This window comes from Triturus cristatus, chromosome 3_1, assembly GCF_964204655.1.
Source record: "Triturus cristatus chromosome 3_1, aTriCri1.1, whole genome shotgun sequence".
NCBI classification, from domain to species: Eukaryota; Metazoa; Chordata; class Amphibia; order Caudata; family Salamandridae; genus Triturus; species Triturus cristatus.
This window is the reverse complement of record NC_140583.1, coordinates 356,250,173-356,276,160: the sequence shown is the minus strand read 5'-3', so window position 1 is coordinate 356,276,160 and position 25,988 is coordinate 356,250,173. Positions and strand designations below refer to the sequence as shown.

The following is a 25,988-nucleotide window of genomic DNA, read 5'->3' as shown; positions in this document are numbered from 1 at the left end:
TTATTTGTGCAGGGTGAACCTAAAACATTCAGGCAACAGACCAATGTGCACAGTGGCGGCCAGCATGCTCGAGGGAGGGAGAGTCGCGGGTGGGGAATACAAAAATCAACAAAAAAAAAGTACGTACCTGAGTGCCTCTGTTCCAGGCCGGCCACGCTGTAGTGGTGGGTTTGCGTATTCCTGCTGCAGGAATCGGCCAGGAGGCAGCCTCCCTCCCCTACGCAACGCAGCTCAACTCAAGCCAATCACAAGCCTGGTAGGCGCAGCAGGCGAGCGCCCCAGCTGGGACATTTTCTCTGCGTAGAGAAAAAGGGAGAGTGGGCGGTCCTGCTCGAGGGCAAGGGCGGAGTGGCTTACCCTCTGTTGTGGGTACTGACTGTTTGGTCGGCTCCAGGGCCGACCAAACAGTCAGTACCCACAACAGTGGGTAAGCCACTCCCCCCTGCCCTCGAGCAGGACCGCCCACCCTCCCGCCCCCAACCAGGCACAGCGGCACTTCTGCTTTCTCGCAATTCGAGAAGGCAGAAACGTAAATGGTAGTTTTTACCGTTTATTTTTCTGCCTTCTCGCACCTAACCCTCTGAGTCTGAGAATCCCCAGGGCAGGCGCGGACAGGCTCCTGCAGCTGCCTTAAGGCCCCAGTATTTACAGCAAATCAGAAGTGCTTTTGAGGCAAGCTGGAGCAGAAACCGAGCTGTCCACATTTGTGGTGAGTTCTACTTTTAACAAGCATTAGAAATGCAATAGATCTCGCATTTTCATTTGGTAGGCACAGGGAGATATTGGGTGATTTGCCCAATCCACAGGATATTGATTAGACGCTGAGGCTCGAACCTCAGACTGTTGTGCAAACATCGGTGATGACAAATATGTATGGGCGAGCTAGTTTGTGCCATGCTCTTTCAGTTGTGTTTGTGAGTGAGGATGGATGGGTGGGTGGGGGAGAGATCAAATCCAAGACCTATACTGAAGAGATATATTTCTTTAGTACTTTGGAGGGGATGAAGACCTATGACACTGGACGTGAATCCTGAACGGCTGCATTTTTAGTCATCGCAGGTTACTAATTATACTGTTATTGGGGGAAAAAAGCTCCAGTCAATGGCGACCAACCTGTCCCGTTACCCATTTTATCTCTGTATAATATTTGACATCATACAGAAGAATACGAGAAGGAAAGACGCCGTATTATTGAGACTGCGTTAACCATACAGTACCCGGATAGACATATCTAAAGTCTACGGGTCCAGAAAGAGGATGTGGGTAGAATAAAACTCCCTAACCAGTTCGAATCCTTCTCATATGATCATAATGAGGAAAGAATTCTTTGAAGGCTTCTAATGGCATAATCCGAACCGGGGAGGCTTACAGAATTCGGATACATATATATAAAAAAGGAAAAACGGTGATAAGTGGACCTATAACAGAAAGGATTGGATATATGAATAATAAACCTCGAGATCAAGCGACCGCAATTGGGTACTATAGGACAATAAGTAACCCTATGGAAGGATACACCCTACATCTTAGAGGATACAAGTGCCACAAAGTAGAAAAAACTGACCCCTTAACAGTTCCCGTCCTGAAGGTGGTTCTGTATCCATACAGACGAAATACCACCGAAACGCGTCAACGCTTGTGTTAATAAAGAATCCAAAAAATAAGGGAATCCTAGATCAGACATTTTTCTCACTAAAGATTCCTTACAAATTATGTATTGCATTTGGATCAAACGAAATGTGTCATTAGAACTTTGACTGCACTTCTCTTTGGGTCACCACTCTTGTGTGTTGTAATATGTTTTGACTAAAGACAATGGATTTCAAGAACTGTGATTTTTAATTTATTGTTATTGTCTTTGTGTATATTAATTCATTGCTGTGAAGACTTTTTAATGGATACATATTTTAGAAAACAAAATAATTTTTAATAAACAAATTCATGTAAGCATTACATTTCAGTGTGGGTCTATTTGACATGTTAGTGATTAACAGTGTTTGATAGTTTTTAAACCAAGGAGGAAATATAGTGCCCATAGGGTGAATGTGTTTAGAATAAGTGTGTATGAGATTTAACTCCAGGGATCTTTTTCTTTGCTTAATGATCATACAATGTTTCACCAGATTGGCTCCAAAGAATGTAAACAAACCAGGGATTGACACACAGCTCTGCGCACACACCCCACCTCAGACCCGATTCACAGCACACAGCTCTGCAGTGCACGCACAGACACACACCCCACCTCAGACCTGAATCACAGCACACAGCTCTGCACACACAGACACACACCCCACTTCAGACCTGAATCACAGCACACAGCTCTGCACACATAGACACACACCCCACTTCAGACCTGAATCACAGCACACAGCTCTGCACACACAGACACACACCCCACTTCAGACCTGAATCGCAGCACACAGCTCTGCACACACAGACACGCACCCCACCTTAGACCTGAATCACAGCGCACAGCTCTGCATACACAGACACACACCCCACGTTAGACCTGAATCACATCACACAGCTCTGCACACACAGACACACACCCCAACTCGGACCTGAATCACAGCACACAGCTCTGCACACACAGACACACACCCCACGTACACAGCTCTGCACACACAGACACGCACCCCATCTCGGACCTGAATCACAGCACTCTGCGCTGCACACACAAACATCACTTGAGCCGTGTGTTCGCAGCAGTGAAAGTCCCACAGTGTTTTGTGTGATCATCTGGTTTGCTTTTAAGGGGCTTGTGCTGTGACATTGCTTTGCTGCATCTACACCATGTTATAATAATTTATCTTCATTGTAGAGCTCAAATGACGGTGTATTTTAGTCACTTAAGATACCTTGTCGATGCTGTTGAGTGTTCACTGCGGTGACATGTCGGTTTCTTGGTTCTTCGAGGGACACACTTGGAAGCCATCAGGTGCCTGTCGCGCTGGACGTGCAATATTGAGGCAATAGTGAAACGGTGAGATAGCTGTGCCAGATGTTTACTAATCATCTCTCCATGACGCATGCACTGCCCACAGTGCTTGATGGCGCCTGGCACGCCACACCTCTAGGTATACAAATCCTGTACATCTAGCAATACGACAACGAATATTATACAGTCCTGTCCCCCTGAACATTGGAAAATAAGCATTGGCATAGCAATAGGTCTCATATTTTCGAAACTTTAACATATTAGTATTGTAAATGACAATGTCTTTTATTATTGCAGGTTTTTTAAACAAATAAATAAAAGACCTTGCCATTTACAATGCCAATAGCTCAAACTCTCGCAAGTACGAGACCTGTTGCATTGCAAATGCTTGTGTACCCTTCCTCTTAGTGAAAGGACCTGTAGTATTTACAATACCGATAACTCACACTAGTACAAATGCAATGCGATAGATTTCGCAGTTACAAAAAAGTTAGCTATTGCCATTTTGCATTAGAGCATTTTTAAAAATTTTTTTACAAAGTGAAAAAAAACCTGTCATTTACAATGCCAATAGCTCAAAATAATGTAATTGCGAGACCTATTGCATTGTAAATGCTTGTTTGTATTTGGCACATTCTACCAAAGTAGTGGACTTGTAGCGCTGTAGATCATTAGCAGGCTACCGCAATTACTTAACTACCCGGAACTCGACCCTGCGGCTTATAAATTGTATCTAGGTAGCAACAGCAAGTCTCAGCCATGACAGTGCCTAGCAGTAATCAGATAGTCATTTTTAAGGCATCCCCAAACCCTCAGGAAGGCTCTCATTGTGGGAAGTTCTCTAATAGTGTTTTTCAAATCATCCAGAGATCCTCCGCCCTAGTTTCGAACACTCTCCTGATGACTGCAAAAGCTTGATGATGAGTGATTATGAGAAAATGACTTCTACAGAAGTTGGATGATCAGCCAATAACTCTTCTAAAGTAATCCTGTTTGACCTGGGCAACCGACACGTGTGGTGCAACATGAAAGAAATGAGCCAATGCAGCGTGAAAATAAAACGAAGATATTGACAAAGTGCTGCACACATCTTCCGACATGACCTTCCGAGGAATAGGAGCGAAAAGGGCGTCTGGAAAGGCCTTGTCTTCAAGAGTCGGCCAGAGCCGCTCCGGAGAATTAAAGACCAGCGGCCATGTTGCGCGCCCCCCGGGCTTATTCCACGCTAACAATAAGAAGTGCCTTTCCAACTCCTTGAAGAATAGGTCGGTGACTTGATCTGCAGATCACAAGTTCGCAATTTTTGAATCGCTGCAAAACAAATTTGGCCTCCAATCCTTCCAAAGATCGGTGAAATGAGTACCATCAAACTGGATAATAGTAGCACATGTTATTTACAGCGTTTAGAAACCGCAGTGAGGTACAAAGCACTGTATAAAAATCAAGATATTAAACAAAGTTAAGCTATTTTCTTTTGTCAGGCGTGCTGTGTTGACCCTGAGCGCATGTGTGTTCAATATAAGCGCCACAAGTAAGAAGCTGCGTCTCCATACACGTGACACGTGAACATATGAAGTGAATAACATAAGGTGTGTATTTGTAAATCACACGTAGGCATCTTCGTGCTGAATAACAGATGTTTATTGTTTCCCAACTCAATGGTACTCATTTTATCGACCTCAGAAGGATGAAAGGCTGAGTGGACCCACCAGGATTTGAACCTGTGACCATGAGGTCGAACCCCGGTCCTTGCAGTGGAGGCAAGGGCCTGTGGGGTCCACGGAGCCACCAGACCCGGCGTCTTCTCAGAGATCGGAGTTAGATCTGGTAACTGCTGAGCATTATAGAGTTGCATATGTTTTTTTAACAGAATGTTGAAGTTTTCATAGTGGTAAAAATGTCGAACTGATGTAAAAACAGCCTTGATCTTTGAAAATGTAACCTTTTGTAGGTAGTTTTGGCACAAGACCTTTCTGATGCAGAAGAACGAGAATTGTAGCCTCGAGTGTCCTGGTCAGCGCTAATCTCTTCACAGTATGACACGTTGGCCTTTGTACTCGGTGCACTGATGTGCAACACGTGCTTATGGGCTGGTTAGTGCACTTATATTATCCACCTCCTTTGGCTAATGAGATCATTAGTGACGCACATAGGTCTCTGAAGACTATATTCCTGGAGGACAAATTCACAGGTAATTTCAGGGATTTTTACGAGATTTGCATGTATACGAAACTTCATGTATTACATGCTCTTGTATCGAGTACTCATGAAAGGTATCCATCGTGGTCTGGTCGAAGGTATACTTGGAACCTGACATATAGCAGTATTTAAAATGTATTCAAAATTGGTCCAATGGAAAATATTGCACGAGGAACTCGTGACATACTAGGTTTAAGTCAGGCCTTTAATGTATGTATTGTGTTGTGTTTAATGTTTGCATTGTTTTCTTTGCACACATCTGTTGCTGAGACAAAATGCCAGGCCCATCTTCTGTGCACAGTGAAACAGTCATAGCTAGAACTGAAAGTACATGGAAAGTTTGGGAATATACCAATTGTTTTACCTTCTTTGTTGTTTGTACAGATATCCACCGCCCAGAAGGAAACTCTGGAGAGCCACGCGCAGGCGCAGTCCGCAGCACTTGACAGCTTTGGAACAATGAATAGTTCTTTGACAGAAGCCTCAATTGATCTACAGGTGGGTCGGAAGTCATGTTGTCAAATCCGAATATACAGACCCCTTCGTGAAACTAGAGTCATTTAATGTCGGTAATGAAAGTTATCTATGACAGCTGGGTAGGCAGTATGCGCACGTCTGGGTAGGCATAATATGTATGAGCACGTCTAGCCATTTTCCGGTTTTGTAAAAGTAAAGTGCATAAGCATGGAGTATACAGCTATAACCCTGTAACTGCTGAGGCCTCCCCCCAACTGCAACTGGTGTTCTGAGCCCTTTTTGTGCTATTTGGGGTAGTTTGCGCTTAGGGCTCCATAATGTTTTATCCATAAATGATCCACGGAAAGTCCACCCGTACTTCAATAATAACTATCCTTCCAGTAGTCTTGTTGCATTTAAGGAAAACGATAAGTTTTCTTAAAAATAACCCTCACCCACCAAAAGGTCCCTTGGTGGCATGCTTCATCACCGACGAAGACGTGGGAGCACTTTTTCGGGTGTGGGATATATAATGATGTGAGAGTGGAACGATCAAGAAACTGTGGATTAAAAAATACCTCGCTACGTGCAGCATAACGTTCATTAAATCCTGTAGCTGGTATTGTTAAAAAGGGGGGCGTGGGAGAAATACACTATAATGGGTGTGTGACTCCCAGTCATTACAAGATTTAGTGCAGAAACGTCAGCCCCGACGTATTAGACGCCGGCCCCACTAATAACGCCATTCTGAGGCTTGACGGCCCCCTGTACAGGGGGGCGGTCTGGCAATTTTTAAACGCTGCCTGCAATGTAAGCTGCAATCGATAAATATTGCCAGCTCTGAAGCAGCCTTTTTCAGTCTAGCCCTGAACAGGCAGCTCACATTAGCTGGGCTTCTAATTTACCACCGACCCCTACCCCCCAGGTCCAGCTGCTACATTTGTAAAATATTTAGTGGATGTCATTCTGGACTAGGCAGTTCGATATGCTAACTTCATAGTACTAAGAGACCTTAACATCCATATAGAGAACGAGTCCTGTCCTCTTGCTAAAGACTTGATGGAAGACCTTGGCCTCCTCTAACTCACTCAACTGGTTGAAGCTCCCACTCATGCTTTGGGCCACTTACTGGACCCTATATTCACCAACTCTCATTCTTTAATGGTGGCCACGCCCACACTGGTAGCTTGGTCAGACCACCACTTGATCCCGTTTGGGATCTCTGATCCCCCTTAACCAGTGACACCTTCCCAAAAATGCAGCTCGCGTAAATAGGCCTGCATTAACCCTACATCCTTCCCAACAGTTTTACACCTAAATACACTCTCTTGTAGCTTGTCCGTCCACTGCCAACTAAAGGGGTGGATCAACTAAGCCTTAGATACCTTAGCCTCGTGTAAGTCAGCTACTAGTAGGCAGACCAATGACTCCGCACCCTGGTTTTTTGAGGCACGTCAGGTAACTAAAAGATCATGTAAACGGCTAGAACGTACATGGCGCAAAGAGGATGATGAGCACCACAAAACTATCTACCTTGCGGCCCTAAAAGAGTATCAAAAAGAGCTTAGGTGCGCTCAGGCCAATTTCTACACTCCAAAAATTGCCCAATCAAAAAACTCGTCTAGGGAACTCTTCCAGATTATCAAATATATAACTTCCTTAGAGCGCACAGCAGTGTCTATTCTGGCATCAACGGATCTCTGCAATCAGATTGCACAAGCCTTTCTTGATCAGATTAATAATATCTACTGCGCTTTCCCGGAGAGTGCTAGGACTTTCAGAATGATGAGCCCTGCCTGTACCCCTTAGCTTTTTCAGACATGCTCCTTAACCCGAGACTTATCTGGGAGGATGAAACCAACAGTCTGAGATTGAAAGTCAAGTCAGGAACCTGCTAGATCCTTCGCTCCTGACAATTTTAGAAAATGGTAGAAAAGCCATTGCATCAGTACTCACTGAGCTGCTAAACTTATCTTTTCGCTCGGGTTTGGTTCCCAAAGAGTTGGAAACATGCCATTGTAATCCCACTATTTAAGAAGCCTACTTTAGACCCAGCACTGCCTGAAAATCTCAGACCTATTTCGTTACTGCCTTACTTTGCAAAAATTGCTGAAAAATTTGTTAATCAACAAATTATGCAGTTTGTGGAAGAGAAGGATCTCTTTCACGAGACACAATCTGGATTAGACCTTCCTTTAGTACAGAGTCGGCTCTGTTACTCGCAACTGAATCTATCTGCAAAATAGCAGATGATGGTCACACTGCAGCTCTAATCTTGACCTGAGCGCTGCATGCGACACGGTTTCTCTCGGTTTAATATTAGATAGGTTACACCGTGCAGGGGTGGGCGGTTCTGCCCTGGGCTGGTTAGCCAACTTTTTTGAGGACTGCAGTTTCCAAATCACCCTTCAATCTTTTGTTTCAACCACTCAACATCTGAAACAGAGCGTACCACAAGGATCAGTGCTGAGCCTGACTCTTTTCAACCTATATATGCGTCCGCTGGGGTGCAGACCGTGTCATATGTGGATGACACGCAGCTGATCCTTACCCTGGCCCAGGACAATGGCCAAGCAGCAGAGGACTTCAAGCTATGCTTAGCTGACCTGGCAAACTGGATGAAACATAGCTGCCTCAGATTAAATGCCAGCAAAACTGATATCTTATTGGTAGGAAAACAGCCATCCATTTGGTCCTTGAGCTGGTTGCCCAGCGAATTGGGGTCTTCCCCCAACTCCTAGTCAAAAAGTAAAAAATCTGGGAGCTTGTCTTGACTCCCCACTATCCCTTCTCGAACCAAATCTCCACCCTCAGAGGTTCATTCTTCATGACCATAAAAATTATCAAAAAATCCTCGGTGTTATTCCGGACTGCCCCATTGTGGAAAGGATATCTTTTAAAACTCTATGCTATGCTCACAGAATACTTCTGGACAAAGGCCCTATATACTTGCTCCCGATAATCCAACAATACCATTCTAGGTGCTGCCTGAGATCGGCTGGCACAGGATTGGTCAGTGTCCCCACATATAACAGAAAACACTATATCGGCGCCTCCTTCAGTTTCTTGGCAGCCAAACAATGGAACTCTCTACATCTCAGACTAGAGCCTTATGAATTGGCTTTCCGTAAACATCTTAAAACTTGTCTGTTTCAGAAAAAACTAGGCCAAAAGTAGTTTCTGTCCAGTCTTTCCCTCTCTGGCTCAGTCGGTTTCCAGCGTGGGTACACTCCGAATTGGAGTAACCATGTGCTTTATGAGCTGCAAATAAATAAATAAATAATTGGGGACATGAAAACTGATATTATGTTCATGAATAGGTGTGTTAATGGAAAAGTGTATGTGGCTGAGTCAGGACCACCTATACTGGGACGGTACCACCAGTATGATCTTCACATTATCATAAATCCGCATGCACCCAACCAGGCCATGGTCGTTGAGGACGCCACTCTGGAGGACATTTTGCAAGGTGGGGGCAAAGTTTTCAGAAAAGAGATCGGCGAGTTGAAGGGATACATGCATGATATCAAGGTGAAGCAGTGTGCGATCCGCTTGCAGCCGACCGTGAGGAGGGTCGCCGTAAGGGTGAGGGAGAAAGTAAAGAAAAGGCCAAACAAGGTTTATTTCTGACAGTGCATTCAGTGCAGTAATGTAATGTACCTTTTTTGTTTGCATGCTCTACGTAATATTGTTCAAGAAGGTCGGAAATGTCCTACTATTAAGGTTCCAATAGAGCCTAAGCTTTAATTGAACACTTTAAAGATTTTCTTGTCTTGACCCCTCTCACATATACTTCCATTGACCTAACATTTAATTTTATGGTTTTGAAGATCCCATGCCAATGTCCACTACTCTTCCCAGCTTTCTGTTTGGGTACCAAACTGCGGCATTTTATGCAGGAAGCACTTAAAAATAAATTTTTTCACTGCTGCATTTAGTCTTGGTAGATATTTCGGTCTTCTTTGCTCCTTGGTAGGATTTTCCTAAACAATTGTCACCACCATTCTATGTACCTGTCTGAGTTTATGATCCAACACATTGAGGACAATGCAATCAAATTATGCTGAGTGGGCCTTACAATGAATTCAAGTGCCATTTACTGAGGTTTAACTGAACTGTGTAGTGGGGTAATGCTTATAGGTACAAGGAATAACTGCAAGTATTCTGAAAGCACATCACTCTTTTCTCTGCCGTGTTCTTGGTCTGTAGCATCTTCTTACTCTCACTTTTTGTGCTCCCACATATTTTTAAGAGGTACTGTTTTGCCATTGCATGCTTTTCGTTCATTTCACTCTGTTCTGCCATTTCTCACTATGCTGCTCTCTCCCTGTATTTTTCATGGATGCTCTATCCTGAATACCTAATCTGTTCTGCTCACTAGCTTTAATATGGTCCTTTAATTCTTCTGCCTCGTTTAGTCCATTCTGCTGGTTCGCTCGATTCTGCTTGCTCTATTCTGCTGACTCACTCCAGTGTGCTCCATTCTGATCTGCTTACCTTTTGTGTCTAGCCTACTGGCCGCTGTATCTGTCTGTTGCTGAATACTTACTGCGAGCAAAACAATAGAAAGAGTGGGGTTTGGGCCAGTCCCTGTCTGATGATGGCATGGCGTTCTTGCTTATCTATTTTTCTCTCTGTTAGCGGGGGGCCCATTGCAAGATGGGAGTCCTGAATACACGGTGTCCATCTTCGAATTATTTAAGAAAAATCATCCAAAGTTGGTAATCACACCTGAGCGTGGACGTTGGCCATCATAGGATGATTTTTCCTAAAGCATAAAAACAATTATTCCGAAATTGCTGTATCAACGAATGCATACACGGTGGCCGCCTAATAAAAAAAAAAATAAGCACTGTCAAACCCAACAGTCTCACTGGCAAGACTTATTGGCTATGCCAATGCTTATTTATTTCATCTGACTCTCTCTTTAACCTTTGGCTCTCTTTTACACTCTAGTTCTGTTTTCTCCTCTGACTATATTTCTTAATTGCTCAGGTCAGCACCCCCACATCATTGCTCTCTGCTCTCCTTTCTGTGCTGTCATTCTTTTCTGCTTTCTTGCTTCCCTGCCCTTAGTTGTGTCTATAGATTATTCATTTCATGGCCTGTGAGGTGATTCCAAGTCTGTAGGGTAGAATTATCAGGCCAATACTTTGGTTATTAATTGATAGTTAAACGAACGTCTTCACAAATAACAACGTCACTAAAAAGTGTGCATGTGGAGGAATGCCCAATAATTATGCAACGTTTCAGTCTAAGCGTGCTCATAACGTGGCCTGGGGTATTCTTAAACACAAACCTATTAAAAACAAGTCTTGACAACGAATTGTCAGTCTCATTGAATTTCCTTGAAGTCTGAGCTTGGAGAATGAGCTCAAGGCCTTTAATGTGGAATTTCTGGAACATTTCGCAACACTCACTTAGCTGTCTCAACTAGAGACAGAGCTGGGCTGTTTTTCAGTTTATTTATACCTATCACAGTATTTATAGAACACCATGCCTGCCTTAATTTTAGATTTCGGTCTTCTCAAGGTTCTTACATTGCTGCTATGCTCTCTGTGGGATGCAGTTGGTAAAACAAAAATATTAAATAAGTTACATTCAAAATGAAATTAACCACTAAACAATTGTGCAACTGTTTCCCAGCTAATTGTACACTGCATGGATTGTAACGCATGGCATTTCAATTTAAATCCCTTTGTTATCCCGTTTTCTGCCTAGAATATTACGTTCAATTGCATTGTTACCTATAATAACACGTTAAACAACTGACCCCGGGTGCGTCTGTCTTGACAGCAATGCAGCTAGGAACCTATTTGTTTTATGGTCACCATTAGAAATTAATGTGTATATAACAAAGTCATTATTTCCAGGTTGTGCGAAAATAGAAATACAATTATTCTTTACATCACTGTGTGAAGAACTGGATTTGCTATCCAATGGTGTGTAAAATAAAAATATGTGATGACTCTTTTGTTTCTGTACTTTGACTCTTCTTAAAGTTTTGTTTATAATCTTAAACTTGTCTACATGTTGGTTATATTTTTGCAATCTGCTTATCTTCTAGAAAACACTGGTTGATGTGACACTGGAGAACTGTGATATTAAAGATGAGATCAAAAGTTTGAAACTTTCTTATGAAGAATCCATGAAAAAATTAAATGAAAGGCAGAGAGAGCTGGAAACTGCTCAAGTGGAAAATTCAATGCTGAAGCTTAAGGTATACTAGCAAGTTATTTTGTTGTCCAATTAGGTCTTGGGTTTATTGCGCCTGCCAAGTGACATTTTATTATCACCTAGGTTACTCAATTCCACAATTAGTGCCTTTACAATTAGTGCTGCCACAAGCTGGTGCCTTTGCTAGCTGAGCTAACGACAGGGAAAAGAACAATGAAAAATTGTCTAGCAGTCGCGACAAAGAATTTTCAATTATATTAAGGACACGGAGGTGAGGATTATGCTTCTCAATCTTTACTGACAATAACAGCAGCCAATATAAAACTATCAACTTTAAACTGGCATGACCCCGGAAGGCAAACCCCCTCCTGTGTCTGCACCAATCACATTCCAGTCCACCACATAAGTGTCATTGTAAACTCCATAACTTCCTCTTTCTTTGCGATCATTATCAACAGTCCAACCATAACTGGAAACCCAACGTGACGTAGATCCTTGTCACAAACGAAGCTCTCTTCAACTTCCACTGAACTTCACACCGCCACTTGCAGTAATCCCACTGCCTCAGGTTTGCTTGCTCTGGTCACCTGAAATGGAAACTGACACCGTAAATTCCATTCCAAACTAATGGAAATACAATAACACTGAACCAATTCTAGGGCGGGTTAAATGCATTATAACCTACATAATACTGTCATTGACAATGTAGCCTGGGTGGGATAATCCTCGCCTCCGTGTCCTTAATAGAATTGAAAATTCTTTGTCGCGACTGCTAGACAATTTTTCATTCTATGTCAGTCCACGGAGGTTCTGATTATGCTAGTTTAAAGTTGCTCCACCACCACCGAAGCCACATCCACAATAGGTTTATGATAAAACGTCTTAAAAGTGGAATCAGCAGACCAATCCGCCACGGTCATGATGTCTTGGAACCGGCGCCAAATGATTTGGAGGCCATAGCCCCTCTAACCGAATGAGCTCCAAATTTGGAAGTGTCAACCCCTGCTAGACCCAGTAACCAAGTAACCCACCTGGCCAGAGTTGCAGTAGTGACCGGGTGAAAAGGTCTCTGAAGGGAAATCAACAATTGACCTAACACATCACTCCTAAATTCCCTAGTACAGTCCTCATAAACCTTTAAACATTTGACCACACATAATTTGCTGTGATGAAGAAATGCAGGATAAGAAATACAATGCGAATGTGTTTTTGTACGTCTTGAAACCGTAAAGGAAACTACAGAAGGAGTAAATACTCTACCTGCCAAATCCAAGGCCCGTACATCAGACACTCGTCTGCATGAGATCAGACACAACAAAAGCGTTAATTTCGCCGATAACTGCTTCCTCGACAAACCTTCATTACTCGGCCAGCTTACCAAAAAATGTAGGACCACAGTAACGTCCCAAAGTACATTATACGTAGGCTGAGAAGGATTCACCAACCGAATACCTCGCACCACCTTGCAAACCAGTGGATGCTCCCCCACCGGCTTGCCCTCCACGTGCGGATGTCCCGCCGAGATCGCTGACCTGAAGTTATTCACGGTCCTATACGCTAACCCTGATTTGGCTAGCTCCGACAAGAAATTTACTATCATATGTATGTCGGATCCCACAGGATCACCCTGTCGTTCACTACACCAACCAACCCATCTTCTCCAAGCGGATTTGTACCGTTTGTGTGTGGAGGGTGCCCAAGCTTGTGACAAGAGAAAGAGAGTGTCCTGTGAAACTCCTGGCACTTGTCAAAGACGCCTGAAAGTCTCCAAGCCATGAGGACTAACTGGTCTTGTAATACCAAAGGATGTCGAAGCCCCTGAGGATCTGTGAGGATATCTGGGAACGACCGAATTCGAAACGGAGGCGCACAGGCTAGCGCCAGCGTGATTGGAAACCACGCTTGTGCCTTCCAACATGGTGAAATCAGAATAACCTCCGCCTTCTGTCTGCGGACTTGTGCCAGAACTCTTGGGATCATGACAAACGGTGGAAATGCATATAGAATGCCCATCGTCCAGGACTGAAGAAAGGCATCCGAGCTGACCGCTAAAGGATCTGGCTGCCAGCTGTAGAATAGGGGTACCTGTCGGTTGAGTCTGGACGCAAACCGGTCCATCACACAAGGTCCCCATTTGAGGTCCAAAGCTCTGAAAATCCTGGGATGCAGCTTCCAATCACTGACATCCCTCAAATACCACGAATTCTAATCCGCTATCACATTGGCCGACCCGGGAATATACTCCGCTGTCACCACAATGCGATGGTCCAGGCAGTAATGCCAGAAGTCCTTGGCCATTTCCGCCAGGAGACGAGACCTGGTACCTCCGAGGCGATTCATGTAACGGACCGCGGACACATTGTCCATGCGGAGAAGAATGCAGCAAGAAACCCGCTGAGGAGCAAGAGTGCGAATCGCGAATGAGCCTGCTAGAAGCTCCAAACAATTGATATGCAGGTTCAACTCCTCCCGGGACCACCGACCCCCTGTCTCTAGAGTCCCACAACGTGCTCTCCAGCGCCAGCGGCTGGCATCCGACTCTATCACTACGTCCGGGTTGGTTGAAAAAATTGCTCTTCCATTCCAGGTATCCATATGCTCTAACCACCAATTCATCTCCGTACGTGCCTCTGACGAAAGCACAATCTGCTGCGCGTACGAAAGACCCTTGCGCAGATGTAATATCTTCAGTCTCTGTAGGGCCCTGTAGTGTAAGGGGCCCGGAAATATCGCTTGAATGGAGGATGCTAAAAGACCTACCAGGCGAGCTAATGTCCTCAATGATATTGTCGGAGAGGCAAGCGCTCGCCTCAACTCTTTCCTGATCGCCACTCTCTTTTTGAGAGGCAGAAGAAGCTGCGTCGTGAGTGAATTGACCTGAAAGCCCAGAAAATCCATTACCTGCGATGGTATCAATATCGATTTCTCCAGATTCAGAATGAACCCTAACTCGTGCAGTAGTTGTATTGTCCATGAAAGATGGACCAACAGAAGATCTGCGCCATAATCAATATGTCGTCTAGATAAATGATCAGACACACCCCCCTTTCTCTCGACCACTGTACGACCTGCTTCATCAGTTTGGTGAAACACCAAGGGGCGGACGAAAGGCCAAAGGGCATGGAGGAAAATTCAAACCATTGATCGCGCCACAGAAATTGAAGACAGCGCCTGTGCGGTTGGAATATAGGGACCGCGAGATAGGCGTCTTTTAGGTCCAATCGAACCAGCCAATCGTGTTCTAGGAGGATGTCCCGCAGGAGGTGTATGCCCTCCATTTTGAAATGGTGATACACAACACATGCGTTGAACTCCCTGAGATTTAGCACCAGACGGAACCCCTGATCCTTCTTGGGGACCAAGAAAATGGTGCTTACGAAGCCCTGAGTGTGTGGGACAGTCTCCATGATTGCCCCCCTCTGGAGCAAAGACTCCACTTCCCTGTCAATAAAACTCTGCTCTAGTCGGGAAAAATTTAGAGGACCGGGCACGTGACTCTGTTCTGGAGAGGCATAAAACTCTATGTGAAAACCCTGCACTGTCTGCAAAATCCAGGGATCGGACGTGAGACCCTGCCACCTGTGGAGGAACAATGCTATCCGACCTCCCACCATGCTCTCCTTGGCACTTAAGACCCGTACCTGAATAGGGGACCTCTCCTGCTGTGTTCTGTTGTCCTCGGTAGACTCCTCTCTGGCCTCTGCCTCTTCCTCCCCTGTTGCGGGTGGGATAGAAATGTGGCTTTTGGTTACCTCTGCCTCGCTGTTCTGCTCCTCATGAGGTCTGACGAAAACCTCGGCCGAACCCTCGACCTCGTGAGCGGCCGGCCCTGTCAAAAACAACAGTGTGAAACACTTTTTTAATGTTCGCTTGAGCTTCGTCTAACGCTGAAAACGTGGCCACGTATTTTCCCATCTCCTTAACAAATTTGTCCCCGAAAAGCATGCCGTTGGCGAGGGAACCTGGTTCTGTAGCGGCCATCTCCGCCAACTGGGAGTCAATACGCATCAAAAAGGAATGTCTCCTCTCCGTGGAGAGAGCCACATTGGCATTGCCAAGAATACACAAAGCCCTTTGGGCCCATTCCATGACGTCCGACGTGTCCATCGGAACGTTTTGATCCTTTGCGTTGACCGCAGCTTCCAGGATTCTAGTGAGGGGTCCAGAGACATCTAATAACTTGTCTTGGCACCCCTGCCAAGCCCTATCTAAACCCTTCTTGGGATCCTTCGTGAACTTTCTCATGAATGTCGCCATATTCGGGTCTAATTCTGGCCTCGGGCATTCCGATCGTAAAGTGGCCCGCACCTCCTTCTCAAAGCCTTGCCGCAAATTATTAGCCACATAATGTGCCACTTCCGGACAAGGTACCCACTCAGTGGACCTAGGATGGATCAAACTTTGAGGGTCAGACAGCAGGTTCTTGGGCGCTTGCCTGTCGTCTGCTTTGTAAGCTGTGTGCTTAGTCTTCTTTGCCTTCTTTTTAGGCAGCACCGATTCAACCTCGGAGTCTGAGGTAGCCGGTGTGGACGGGGAAGACTCCTCGGTAGTATAATTAGCCATGGAGCCATGATCCTTCATTACATTCCTGGCCATGCGCGCGAACACTTGGGCCGATGACTGCGTGTGCCCTGCGCTTTTACGAGAAGATTTCATCTTCCTCTCGCCATAATTGTGAACGGGTTTTGTAAATGCCTTTAAGGCCTTGATCAGGGCTTTATTTACAGAGCCCTGGACGTGGGTGTCCAGGGCTTCCACAAGGCTCTCCTCCAACAGTTCTTCCTCTGGCTCCTGATATTCCTCAAATTGATTGCACTCAACCCACTGGTCTTCCTCTTCGGCGTAGTACGCCATTGCCGTAAAGCAGAGAGGACTGGAGGAGCTTTCACAAGGGGGGGAGCAACCCAGGGGTGCCTCAGACCCTTAATATCATATTAACTGCTGTATCAACCACTACACTTCTGAGCGCTGAGGCGTAAATTCAAGGTGGAAGGAGACCCCTACACTCCTCTAGAGGCAAGCTCTAATCCGGAAACTGCTCCGGTCAGCGTTCAACGAGGCCAGAGATTTATGCAGTCCTGCCTAGCACTACACGCGAAGAGCCGGTCACTCGTAATTCGAGAAAACGGCTCTTCGCGCAGCGTCTGGGGCAACGACGAGACTGCTCTCTGCGCGCGAAGGTCTCGCGTCTGCCTCCTCCTGCTCCACCGCCCCCTATCGCTAACGCGCGCTCCGTCGAAGGAAACCCGACACACACCGCAAACCGCGCGCGAGCGCGTCGTCGCTTACACAATTACATCAGTACTTCGTCAACATCGATAAACAATTCTCCCCCAACGTTTTTACCACATCAATAAAAAGTTAAGGGAACGGCACTTATCTGCTGCTGCAGCAGCAAAGAAAGAGGAAGTTATGGAGTTTACAATGACACTTATGTGGTGGACTGGAATGTGATTGGTGCAGACACAGGAGGTAGTATTTTATTGGCTGCTGTTATTGTCAGTAAAGATTGAGAAGCATAATCAGAGCCTCCATGGACTGACATAGAATTTCTAGTGCGACGGCACAACACAATGCAAGGGCAATCCAACCATGTCCTAAAATTGCACAGTTGTGCACTACACAGGTGTGATCATAAAAGTAAGGTCAAAATTCACCCCAACTGCATTCCTTTAAACTGTATGGCCCACTTGCATGGGGTATTTCCAGCTGTTAATCGCCTGCTATTAATTATGAAAAGGCAAAAACAATGTCATAGTGAAAGACTTACGACGAAAAATTACTAATTCCAAAATTGAACAAATGCTGCTGCCATACCTGTGCTTTCCACCACAGTATTCTTTCACATGTCCAAGTGGCCCATGTTTCTCTGTGCCAGGCTACCTGTTGTGGTTGTCTATCCTGTTTATTTCCTTCCAGTCTCTGGCACTCCCCATCCTCCTTTCCTACCCTTTTAAACCGCCTTCTTGCTGCCAGTTTCCATACTCCTGATACATCTGTATCCCACCAGGCTCCTCAAAAGCTTACTATTTCTATACATGTAGGCCTTCTTTAACCCGTGGCTAAGTCTCTTACTTGCACATGGGATTAGTGAACATGCTGAAAATTAGTCATTTGGCTGTTTTCCATATAGCTCAGCTTATAGTTTTTAGATCTGACTTGACGCAGGTGGCTGTACACCTATTTTAACCAATTCTTTAACCTTCACATAGAGGGACCTCTGGCCCCGCCTGAAGGAGCGAATGTATGACGTTACAACGTATACATTTATAACGCATGCCTTTACAATGCATTTTTAGAAACTACCTTTACAATGCATTCTATTACTTCGCATTATAGCATTACAATGCATATCATTACAGCTCATACCATTACATCACATTTAAGGTAAGAGTTGGATAGTGTAGGGGTAAAAATTACTATTCTAACTCCAGTGAGTGCAACAGTAGGGCACGTGTTGGATAGTGTAGGGGTAAAAATTACTATTCTAACTCCGGTGAGTGCAACAGTAGGGTAAGTGTCAGATAGTGTAAGGGTACTATGCGTTTTAATGGTATGCTTTGTAATGACTTGCGATGTAATGCCTGCATTGTAGTTGCATGCATTGTAGTGACATGCGTTGTAGTGACATGCGATGTAATGGCTGCGTTGTAATGACATGCGATATAAAGGATGTTGTGATGTAATGACTACATTGTAAAGGTAGTGCGATGTAATGACTGCGTTGTAAAGGTTATTTCCCTGAAGGAGAATTATAGGCTTATAGATGCATTGTTTATAGAAGCCAATCTTTTCTATTTTGTTTTCTCACATCTACAGTTATCTGCCAGCACAAGTGGTGCACTGGGATAGTGGTGTGTTCTGTACACCAAGACAAGGCCGGACTGGCCGTAGTGGGCACCGGGCTTCTCCCTGGAGGGCTGGTGGGGTGCTGGTTTTGTGCCCTTGTGGGCCAGATTAGTCACTGGGGACCGGTTTTGCAGCAGTGCTGCAATATCGACCCCCTGATACAAAAGCGGGAGTGGTGCTTCTTGCTAGCACCCCCACCTTCCTCATTCCCCCTACCTCCCCGCTCCTAAGGCTGGTCGTGCACCAATCTGCCAGGGCTGGTTGCTGTTCCCAGTAGGAAGTACTGGGAACTGGGAAGCTGTTCCCTGCACCAGGAAGAACACACTGCACTTGAATTCCTTGAAATATATCTTTTTACTTGTGACAATCGTCATCACCTTCTGGTTGACTAGGTTTTGGCAGCTGAGCTCCCCAATGCCTTCTACCTCTCCCCACATATTCCATTATAGAGCAGAATGCCTAGTAATGCACATTCCACCAGCATGCAAGATCAAACCACAACAGATTTCTCAAAATAGTTATTAATCCTATGTTCTCATGGAGCAACTCAACTTTCTGATTTCCGTGACAGGTAATATAAATGTTATTATTTATGAGCTCTAAACCATCCTAGGGAAACCCTACCACATAAAATAATGCTGTGTCCCAGAAAGACCTGCAAAAAAGTGGTAGAATTTACGAGATTGTTGAACTATGCCCAAAGCAAGCAATACATATTTTGAAGGAGGATATGAAGAAAATGATTCCTTAGGTGCTTTAGTTGATACAGGAACAAAATCTAGGTATCATGCTCCTTCCTGCTGTTCTGGCCCCCAGAGTTGTAGCACACAACGACAGGTACAGGTAACAACTTGATTTGGAGTTTGGAAAGCTGCTATGACATATGGCATAAAGGTTATGGGGTAACCGGTGACTCGTAAGTAGACCCCTCAATTCAGGTTTGTTTTTTTCTTTGAAAGTTTATTTTTTAACATCTTTATATGTAACTTTACATGCCAACAAATAATCAACTTAGATAGGCACATTTTGCAGGAGAAACCTCTTAAGTGCAACATTACAAGGTAGTAGACTTCATGGACACAACTTCCAATGTATGGCAGGAACAGGATCATGCCCTCCCTCTGCTCGGGTGGACCCCTCACCACCCCTCTCTCTGTCTGCCCGTCTCAGTGGTAGGATTAATTTTCTACTGTATACTTCCGGGTCAGTACAAGCTTGTGTCCTGTGTGTCCCAGTTCTCCTCAGCCTATGTTAGCCCTTCCAAAGTTTCAGCCCACATCTACAATCCTCTTCCTGCATACGTCTTTCCACTGCTAGTGCTCATTCGTCCATATCTCACATCCATTGTCTCAGAATGGGAACAAAGTGAGCTAAAGAACGATGATGGATTCAACCCAGATCTGTGACTGTGGGTGAGTGTCTGAAAAGTTTCAGCACTACGCGTCCATCATCTCCTTGTGTTTGCCTTGTTCGCCCTATGTTGGCAGAGTATGCCCAGACGTGGGTCCCTTGTTTGCCACTGGATTCAAGCTAGCCTGGCTGATGAGGGATGTTACCCCGAAACCGGTCCCAGGATGCTTGTTTCTGGTCCAGGGAGGACTTGGCCTGTCAGTTCGGGCTGGGTCAAGACTGATTTGCATATAGCTGGGTCTGAACTGGGGTGGCAAAGTGAGCTAAAGAATGATGATGGATTCAACACAAATCTGTAACTGGGGGTGTGTCTGAAAAGTTTCAGCACTCCGTCCGTCATCTTCTTGTGTTTAACCACTGGACCTAACCATTTTATGATCACCCTCCTCTTCGCAATCACCGACCCCAGTGGTGTCATCCTATATTGCATTTGTCTATTTTTGGGACATGCAGTAAGATTCCGTTGACAGCTGTGTTCAGGTGCTATATGAGTGGCTCTCTGGAGAGTATGCACCACTGCTCTCCAGTATTCGTGTAGGTGCAAGCAATACCATATCATGCCTCTCTCCTATCGCATCTAGGGCGTTTGTCTAATCTGTCAAGATATATTCCTTTCAGTTCCATTGGGGAGAAGTATGCCCTGTGCAGGACATAGAAATATGCTAGCTTGAAGCAAACATTGCTGGATACTCCCTTAACCAGTTCACATGCCCACTCCGATTTCTTGTACGCTATAGGCTCTGTTCTGTCATTCTTCCTACAACGATGAGCTGGGAGATCTTGTCTTTGTTTGTCCTGTTTGAGGGCCATTTACAGTCTGGATATGAAGTGACTGGGAGAAGCCATATCCAGGATTACCTCAATCGTGTGGGACATTTTTGACGTGTTTGGGAAATCCGCCCACATTGTTCTGGCTGTCAATTTGGTAAATTCTAGGAACTGCACCATGCTTATTGCTAAATATTCTTGAGCTCCCTGGAGTGTAATGGACTGATCACCTGGGTACAGATCTCCCAGCGTATCACACCCTCACACTCTCCACAGTGCCGTGGCCATGTGCCTGTCGATGTCTATGAAGCGCCTCAGCCATCACATCAGCGGCTGCCGAGAGAAAGGAGGTCTGTGCTGCACCACCTTAATCGTCCTCTCCAATGCCCTCCCTACCAATATAACCACATGTTGGCTCTGTTTGACCAGTCCGGGGCCTGCCATTAAACATTTTGGTGAATGTTCTGCTCCAGAAGCGCCTGCCAGCAGGCGCTATGCCCAGTTATCACCTTTTAAGGATCAGCTGGCCATGTGCTGCAGTTGAGCTACCAGAGAATATAGTTACAGTTCTGGAAGCCACAGCCCTCTTTCATCCAGGTCTCTTTTCAAGACATGGACTTGTACCCTTCATCTCTTGCCTCCCCAGACCAGAGTAATCAAGAGACTATCCAGCTGTTTAAAAGTGTTCCGTGGTATCACGCATTGCACATTTTGCAAAGCATAAAGGCACCGGGGCACCATTTTCGCAATTGATATTTTGCCTGAGGCTGACAGCAGAAGTTTATTCCAAAAAGCCACCCATCCCTGCAGGCCCAAGGTCACCCGTCCTATGTTGTAGTCGTATTGCTTTTCTGCCCTGTTCACATCTTGTATGCTTAGATAGCAGAACATGTCAATTTCCCTTCTCAGCCCCATTGCCGATAGTGTCTCTCGCGACTTGTCAACTAAACTAGACAGTGGGAAGGCCAATGATTTGCCAGGGTTCACATTCAAGCCAGAAATTCTTGACAAATTCCCTAGTATGTACAGCATCTGCATCACCGTCATCTCTGGTCGCTGCACATACAGGAGGTCATCATTGGCATGGAGTAAGACTATATGCACCATGTCTCCAATCTGAACCCCTCGTTCCTTTAGCGTAGTGTGTAAATGCTCCAACAGAGGCTCCATGGCCAATCCAACCAGGAGAGGTGGGAGGGGGCAGTCCTGTCTCCATGTCCCATTTCTCCTTGATATATCTGCCTGATCAAACCAGAGCCACTAGCCAAGTGTATAACTGCTTTATCCACCTTAAGAACTTTGGTCCAAATCCTAGCTTGGTGAGAACTGGCTGTATGTATTCTCAGCTCACCTTCTCTATGTCCAGGGCTACCAATGCCACATCCGCCACAGTAGATGTCTTCTGGAGGGGATAAAGCTACATTGATCCTCTTGCACCAAGGAGTCAATCACTCCTTTCAGTCTGTTCGCCAGAAGCTTAGATAGTTCTTTTACGTCTGTGTTCATCATTGACAACAAACAATATGATCTCCGCTGTGCTGGATCCAGATCTGTGTTTGGAACTGTTACTATGGTCACTTCATGCATGGACTGTGGGAGTTCCCTCCTTATCTTAACCTCTTCAAATACCACCAACAAGTTGTCTGCCAGCTTCCCTATGCATGCATAATAGAATTCGGACGGCAACCCATCTGAGCCCGGTGTTTTGCATTGCGGCATATCTTTCATTACAGCGATCAGTTCTATTCTCATCAGATTATGTTCTAGACCCACATATTTTTCCCCCTGTAATCCTAGTAAGATGCAGTGTGCGTAGCAAAATTTCCAGCACCTTGGGTGCAGCCTTTTCTAAGCTGCAATGCAGTTTCACCAGATATCGCCAGACTGTGGCTTTTATCGCTGCCTGAATCACTACTTGCTTCCCTCCCTCATCCTTCAGCATCATGATAGTCACAGGAGGGTGTTCACGACTCAACGACCAGGCCAATAACATACCTGTCTTATCGCCCTCTCTGTGCAGCGATTGCCTGTAGTCCCGTTTAGTAAATTTATCAAGTCTATCCCAGACCTCGCCCACCCCCATCTCATCTCTAACAACTCGTTAGTCATGGCATGATCTATTTGAATGCTATGCTAGAGCCTCGTTAATTTATTTTCCTGTTTGTGCAGGTCTTTGGGAAATTGTGCTGTAGCATAAGTTTTTGTCATGTAGTCCCCACGGATCACCACCTCAGTGGCTCTCGTGGCTCTAGTCCCCCAATTTGTTTATAGGTAGTGTTTCAGAGGCTCCCTCACGGTGTTGAAACCCGGGTCCCTCAAAGCCTCAAGGCTAAGGCACCATGTGTGTGTAGAAGATGGCTCTCTAGATCGCACATACTCCATAAGAACCAGTGAGCCATATAAATAGCTGGTCAGGTGTCCTACCTTCCGCACATATCTGCTCACCAAACAGGAAAGTAAAAACTTATCATCTCTGCTATGCATATTGTTAGTAGAGGAGTGGAAGGCATATTCTTGACTAGTGAGGTGGAGAACTCTCCACACGTCTACACAATCTAATCTTGCCATGACTTCAGCCAAGGCGATCGTCATTCCTAGTTTAGTGTTGGCTTCGGCAGTGCCGATCTAATATCCCATCCAATTTGCAGTTAAAATCGCCTGCCCAGATGAGATGGGTAGCAGCATGCAGTGAAAGGACCTCAAGCACACTCCAGAAGAACACTTTATCACAGTAATTTGGTGCATAAATGTTTGGGAGACTCACATCCCTACCATCTAATTGGCCAGGTATGTACACCCCGCACATTCCAGGATACTATTCTGATTTCGCTGGCCATATCCTACGTGTAAACAAAGAGAACCAAACCTGTCCATTCTTATGTGAGGGGTCATCCTGGTCCGGAATCCCTGTCTCCCCACACCCTCCTTGCCATGCCCATGTACCCTGCATATCTTAATAATGCCGGTCCTAATAAAAATGCATCTTGTACTGTCCCCCTAAACCATCCTAATCCACTCCTCCTCCGGGTAAACACCCCCAAGTGTAAGTGTAAGCGCATGATATTTCCCCATGCATCAGCTACAAACTCCTCTTCGTTGAGCATTCCCCGTCTCCGTCTATCGAACAAAGCACCAATGATGTGGAGGGAAACAACGACCAGCAGCAACCTCCAACAATATGTGAGAGCAAGCCCAATCACTGCAGCTCTCTCCCCAGATGTACTGGGTCCTGAGCGTGAAGTCCGGGTACTCCCGGAGTGCCTAGTTCTAGGTGCAGTGTGGCACTCAAAAGAAAAGAGTAAAATATTTTAAGCATTGAAATGTAATGAGATTTGGAGGAGTCCTCTTTTCTTCAACCAATATTGGCTGTCTCCCACTTCAGAAGCCACCTCAGTTGACACTGTGTGACCATTTTAGGAGCAACAGGACCCCCTTCACCTTACAGTCCAGATTACAGTCATGTTATCCCGTTTGTATTTTCACATTAATACATCTTCGGCCATTGTGCTGCGGGATTCCTCAGCACAGTCCTTCCATTGCCCGGTTCCATTTTCTGCTCTCTCTGGATTTTGGCTCCAATTCCACCACTGTTTTTACTTTCTCATGCCTGCCTGTTCCTTTCTCCGTAGCTCCCGTCTCTCAGCCACTCCTCACTCCCACCTCTCCTACTTAATGGCGGCCACTGCGTGGTCGCGCAGCGGGCGCCCGCCGGTGTGCTGAAAGCTCACCAAAGGCAAGTCCGTCTGCAACCGTCCGCGATCCGACCGCGGCCAGCGCCAGAAACCCCACCCCTGCCTCCGAAACACTGCCGACGCCAGCACCGGCGACACCCTAAAATGCATCCTCCTCAACGTACGCTCCGTACACAAACACGCCATGGAAATCTGGAACCTACTCGACTCTCTCTCGCCTGACATCACCTTCTTCACAGAGACCTGGACCAACGCATCCTCCGCCCCGACATCAGCACCGCAATCCCAGAAGGATACAAGATCCAGAGGAAAGACCGCCCCAACCACCCAGGAGGGGGCCTCGCCATCGCCCACAAGAGTACCCTCTGCCTCACCACCTCCAGCGAAACCTTCCCCTCCTCCGAACACCTGCCCTTCCAGATCCAGACCACCCCCAAAGCCACACTCCCAGTAACCCTCGCCTACAGACCCCCCGGCCCCCGAACACCCTTCGCCACCCCCATCACCGACTTCATCGCACCCCACACCATCGCCTCAACAAACTACATACTCATTGGAGACCTGAACTTCCACCTCGACAACCCCAGCGACCCCCAACTCCACTATCCTTTGTGACAACCTTGCCAGCATCGAACTTAAACAACTCGTCAACACACGACCCACAGAGCAGGACACACCCTCGACCCCATCTTCGCGGCAGGAAACAGCGTCTAATTCAGCCACACAACGCAGCCACCATGGACCAACCACCACTGCGTACACTTCGCCATCAACAAACCCAAGGCACCCAAACCAGCCCCACGCCCACCAGGAAGGAACTGGAGCAAGGTTACCAACGAGCAACTTAACTCCACCCTCACCCGAGACAACCACACCTGGGCACCCGACGCAAACGACACAGCACTACACCTGGATCTCCCACTGCGCAGATGAGCTCGCCCTGCTACGCAACCCCGACAGACAACGCCCCAGGAAAGCCGCCTGGTCCACCACCTCTCTCCAAGAAGCCAGACACACCTGCAGACGCCTGGAGAAGAACTGGAGAAACACCAAGGCAACCGAAAACCACACCATCTACAAGGACGCCATGACTGATGTTAGAAGGGCCAGCCTCAGGGAAGGACAGAATATGTACCTGACCACCCTGCGCCCCACCTTTTCCGGGAGAAGTAGCCGAGCACTGGCAGGAGACCCCCTCGGGCTGGGTCCCATACCTAAGATCATACACGCTGATTTAGCACCATGCAACACAGAGACACCACACCGTAGATTCTGAAGTACGTATGCTTTATCTAGAAGTATCAGGATCTTTGTGATCCACAGAGGCGTATGTATAAGTAGAGCAAGGTCTCACAAAGTCTTGGTTGGGGTAGGGGTAGCGGGACAGTCTTAGGATCTGGGTCAATGCGGGAGCGTATCCGGCGCACGGCTCTCAATCCTCGAGCCGGGGGATACGAGATGATCTCTGAGGCCCAGCCGGACCAGAATGTCTCTTGAGT

The 25,988-nt window shown here is 46.1% G+C and overlaps 1 protein-coding gene across 3 annotated transcripts in view; it reads left to right on the top strand.

The window, feature by feature from the left end:
- Positions 1 to 25,988, top strand: part of MYZAP (myocardial zonula adherens protein) — a 476,299-nt gene that overhangs the window by 220,221 nt on the left and 230,090 nt on the right. For all 3 annotated transcript variants that reach the window (XM_085644097.1, XM_085644095.1, XM_085644096.1), the window contains exons 6-7: positions 5,522 to 5,635; positions 11,661 to 11,813. In XM_085644097.1, the coding sequence (XP_085500223.1) occupies positions 5,522 to 5,635; positions 11,661 to 11,813 (267 nt within the window). The remainder of the gene's footprint in view (positions 1 to 5,521; positions 5,636 to 11,660; positions 11,814 to 25,988) is intronic.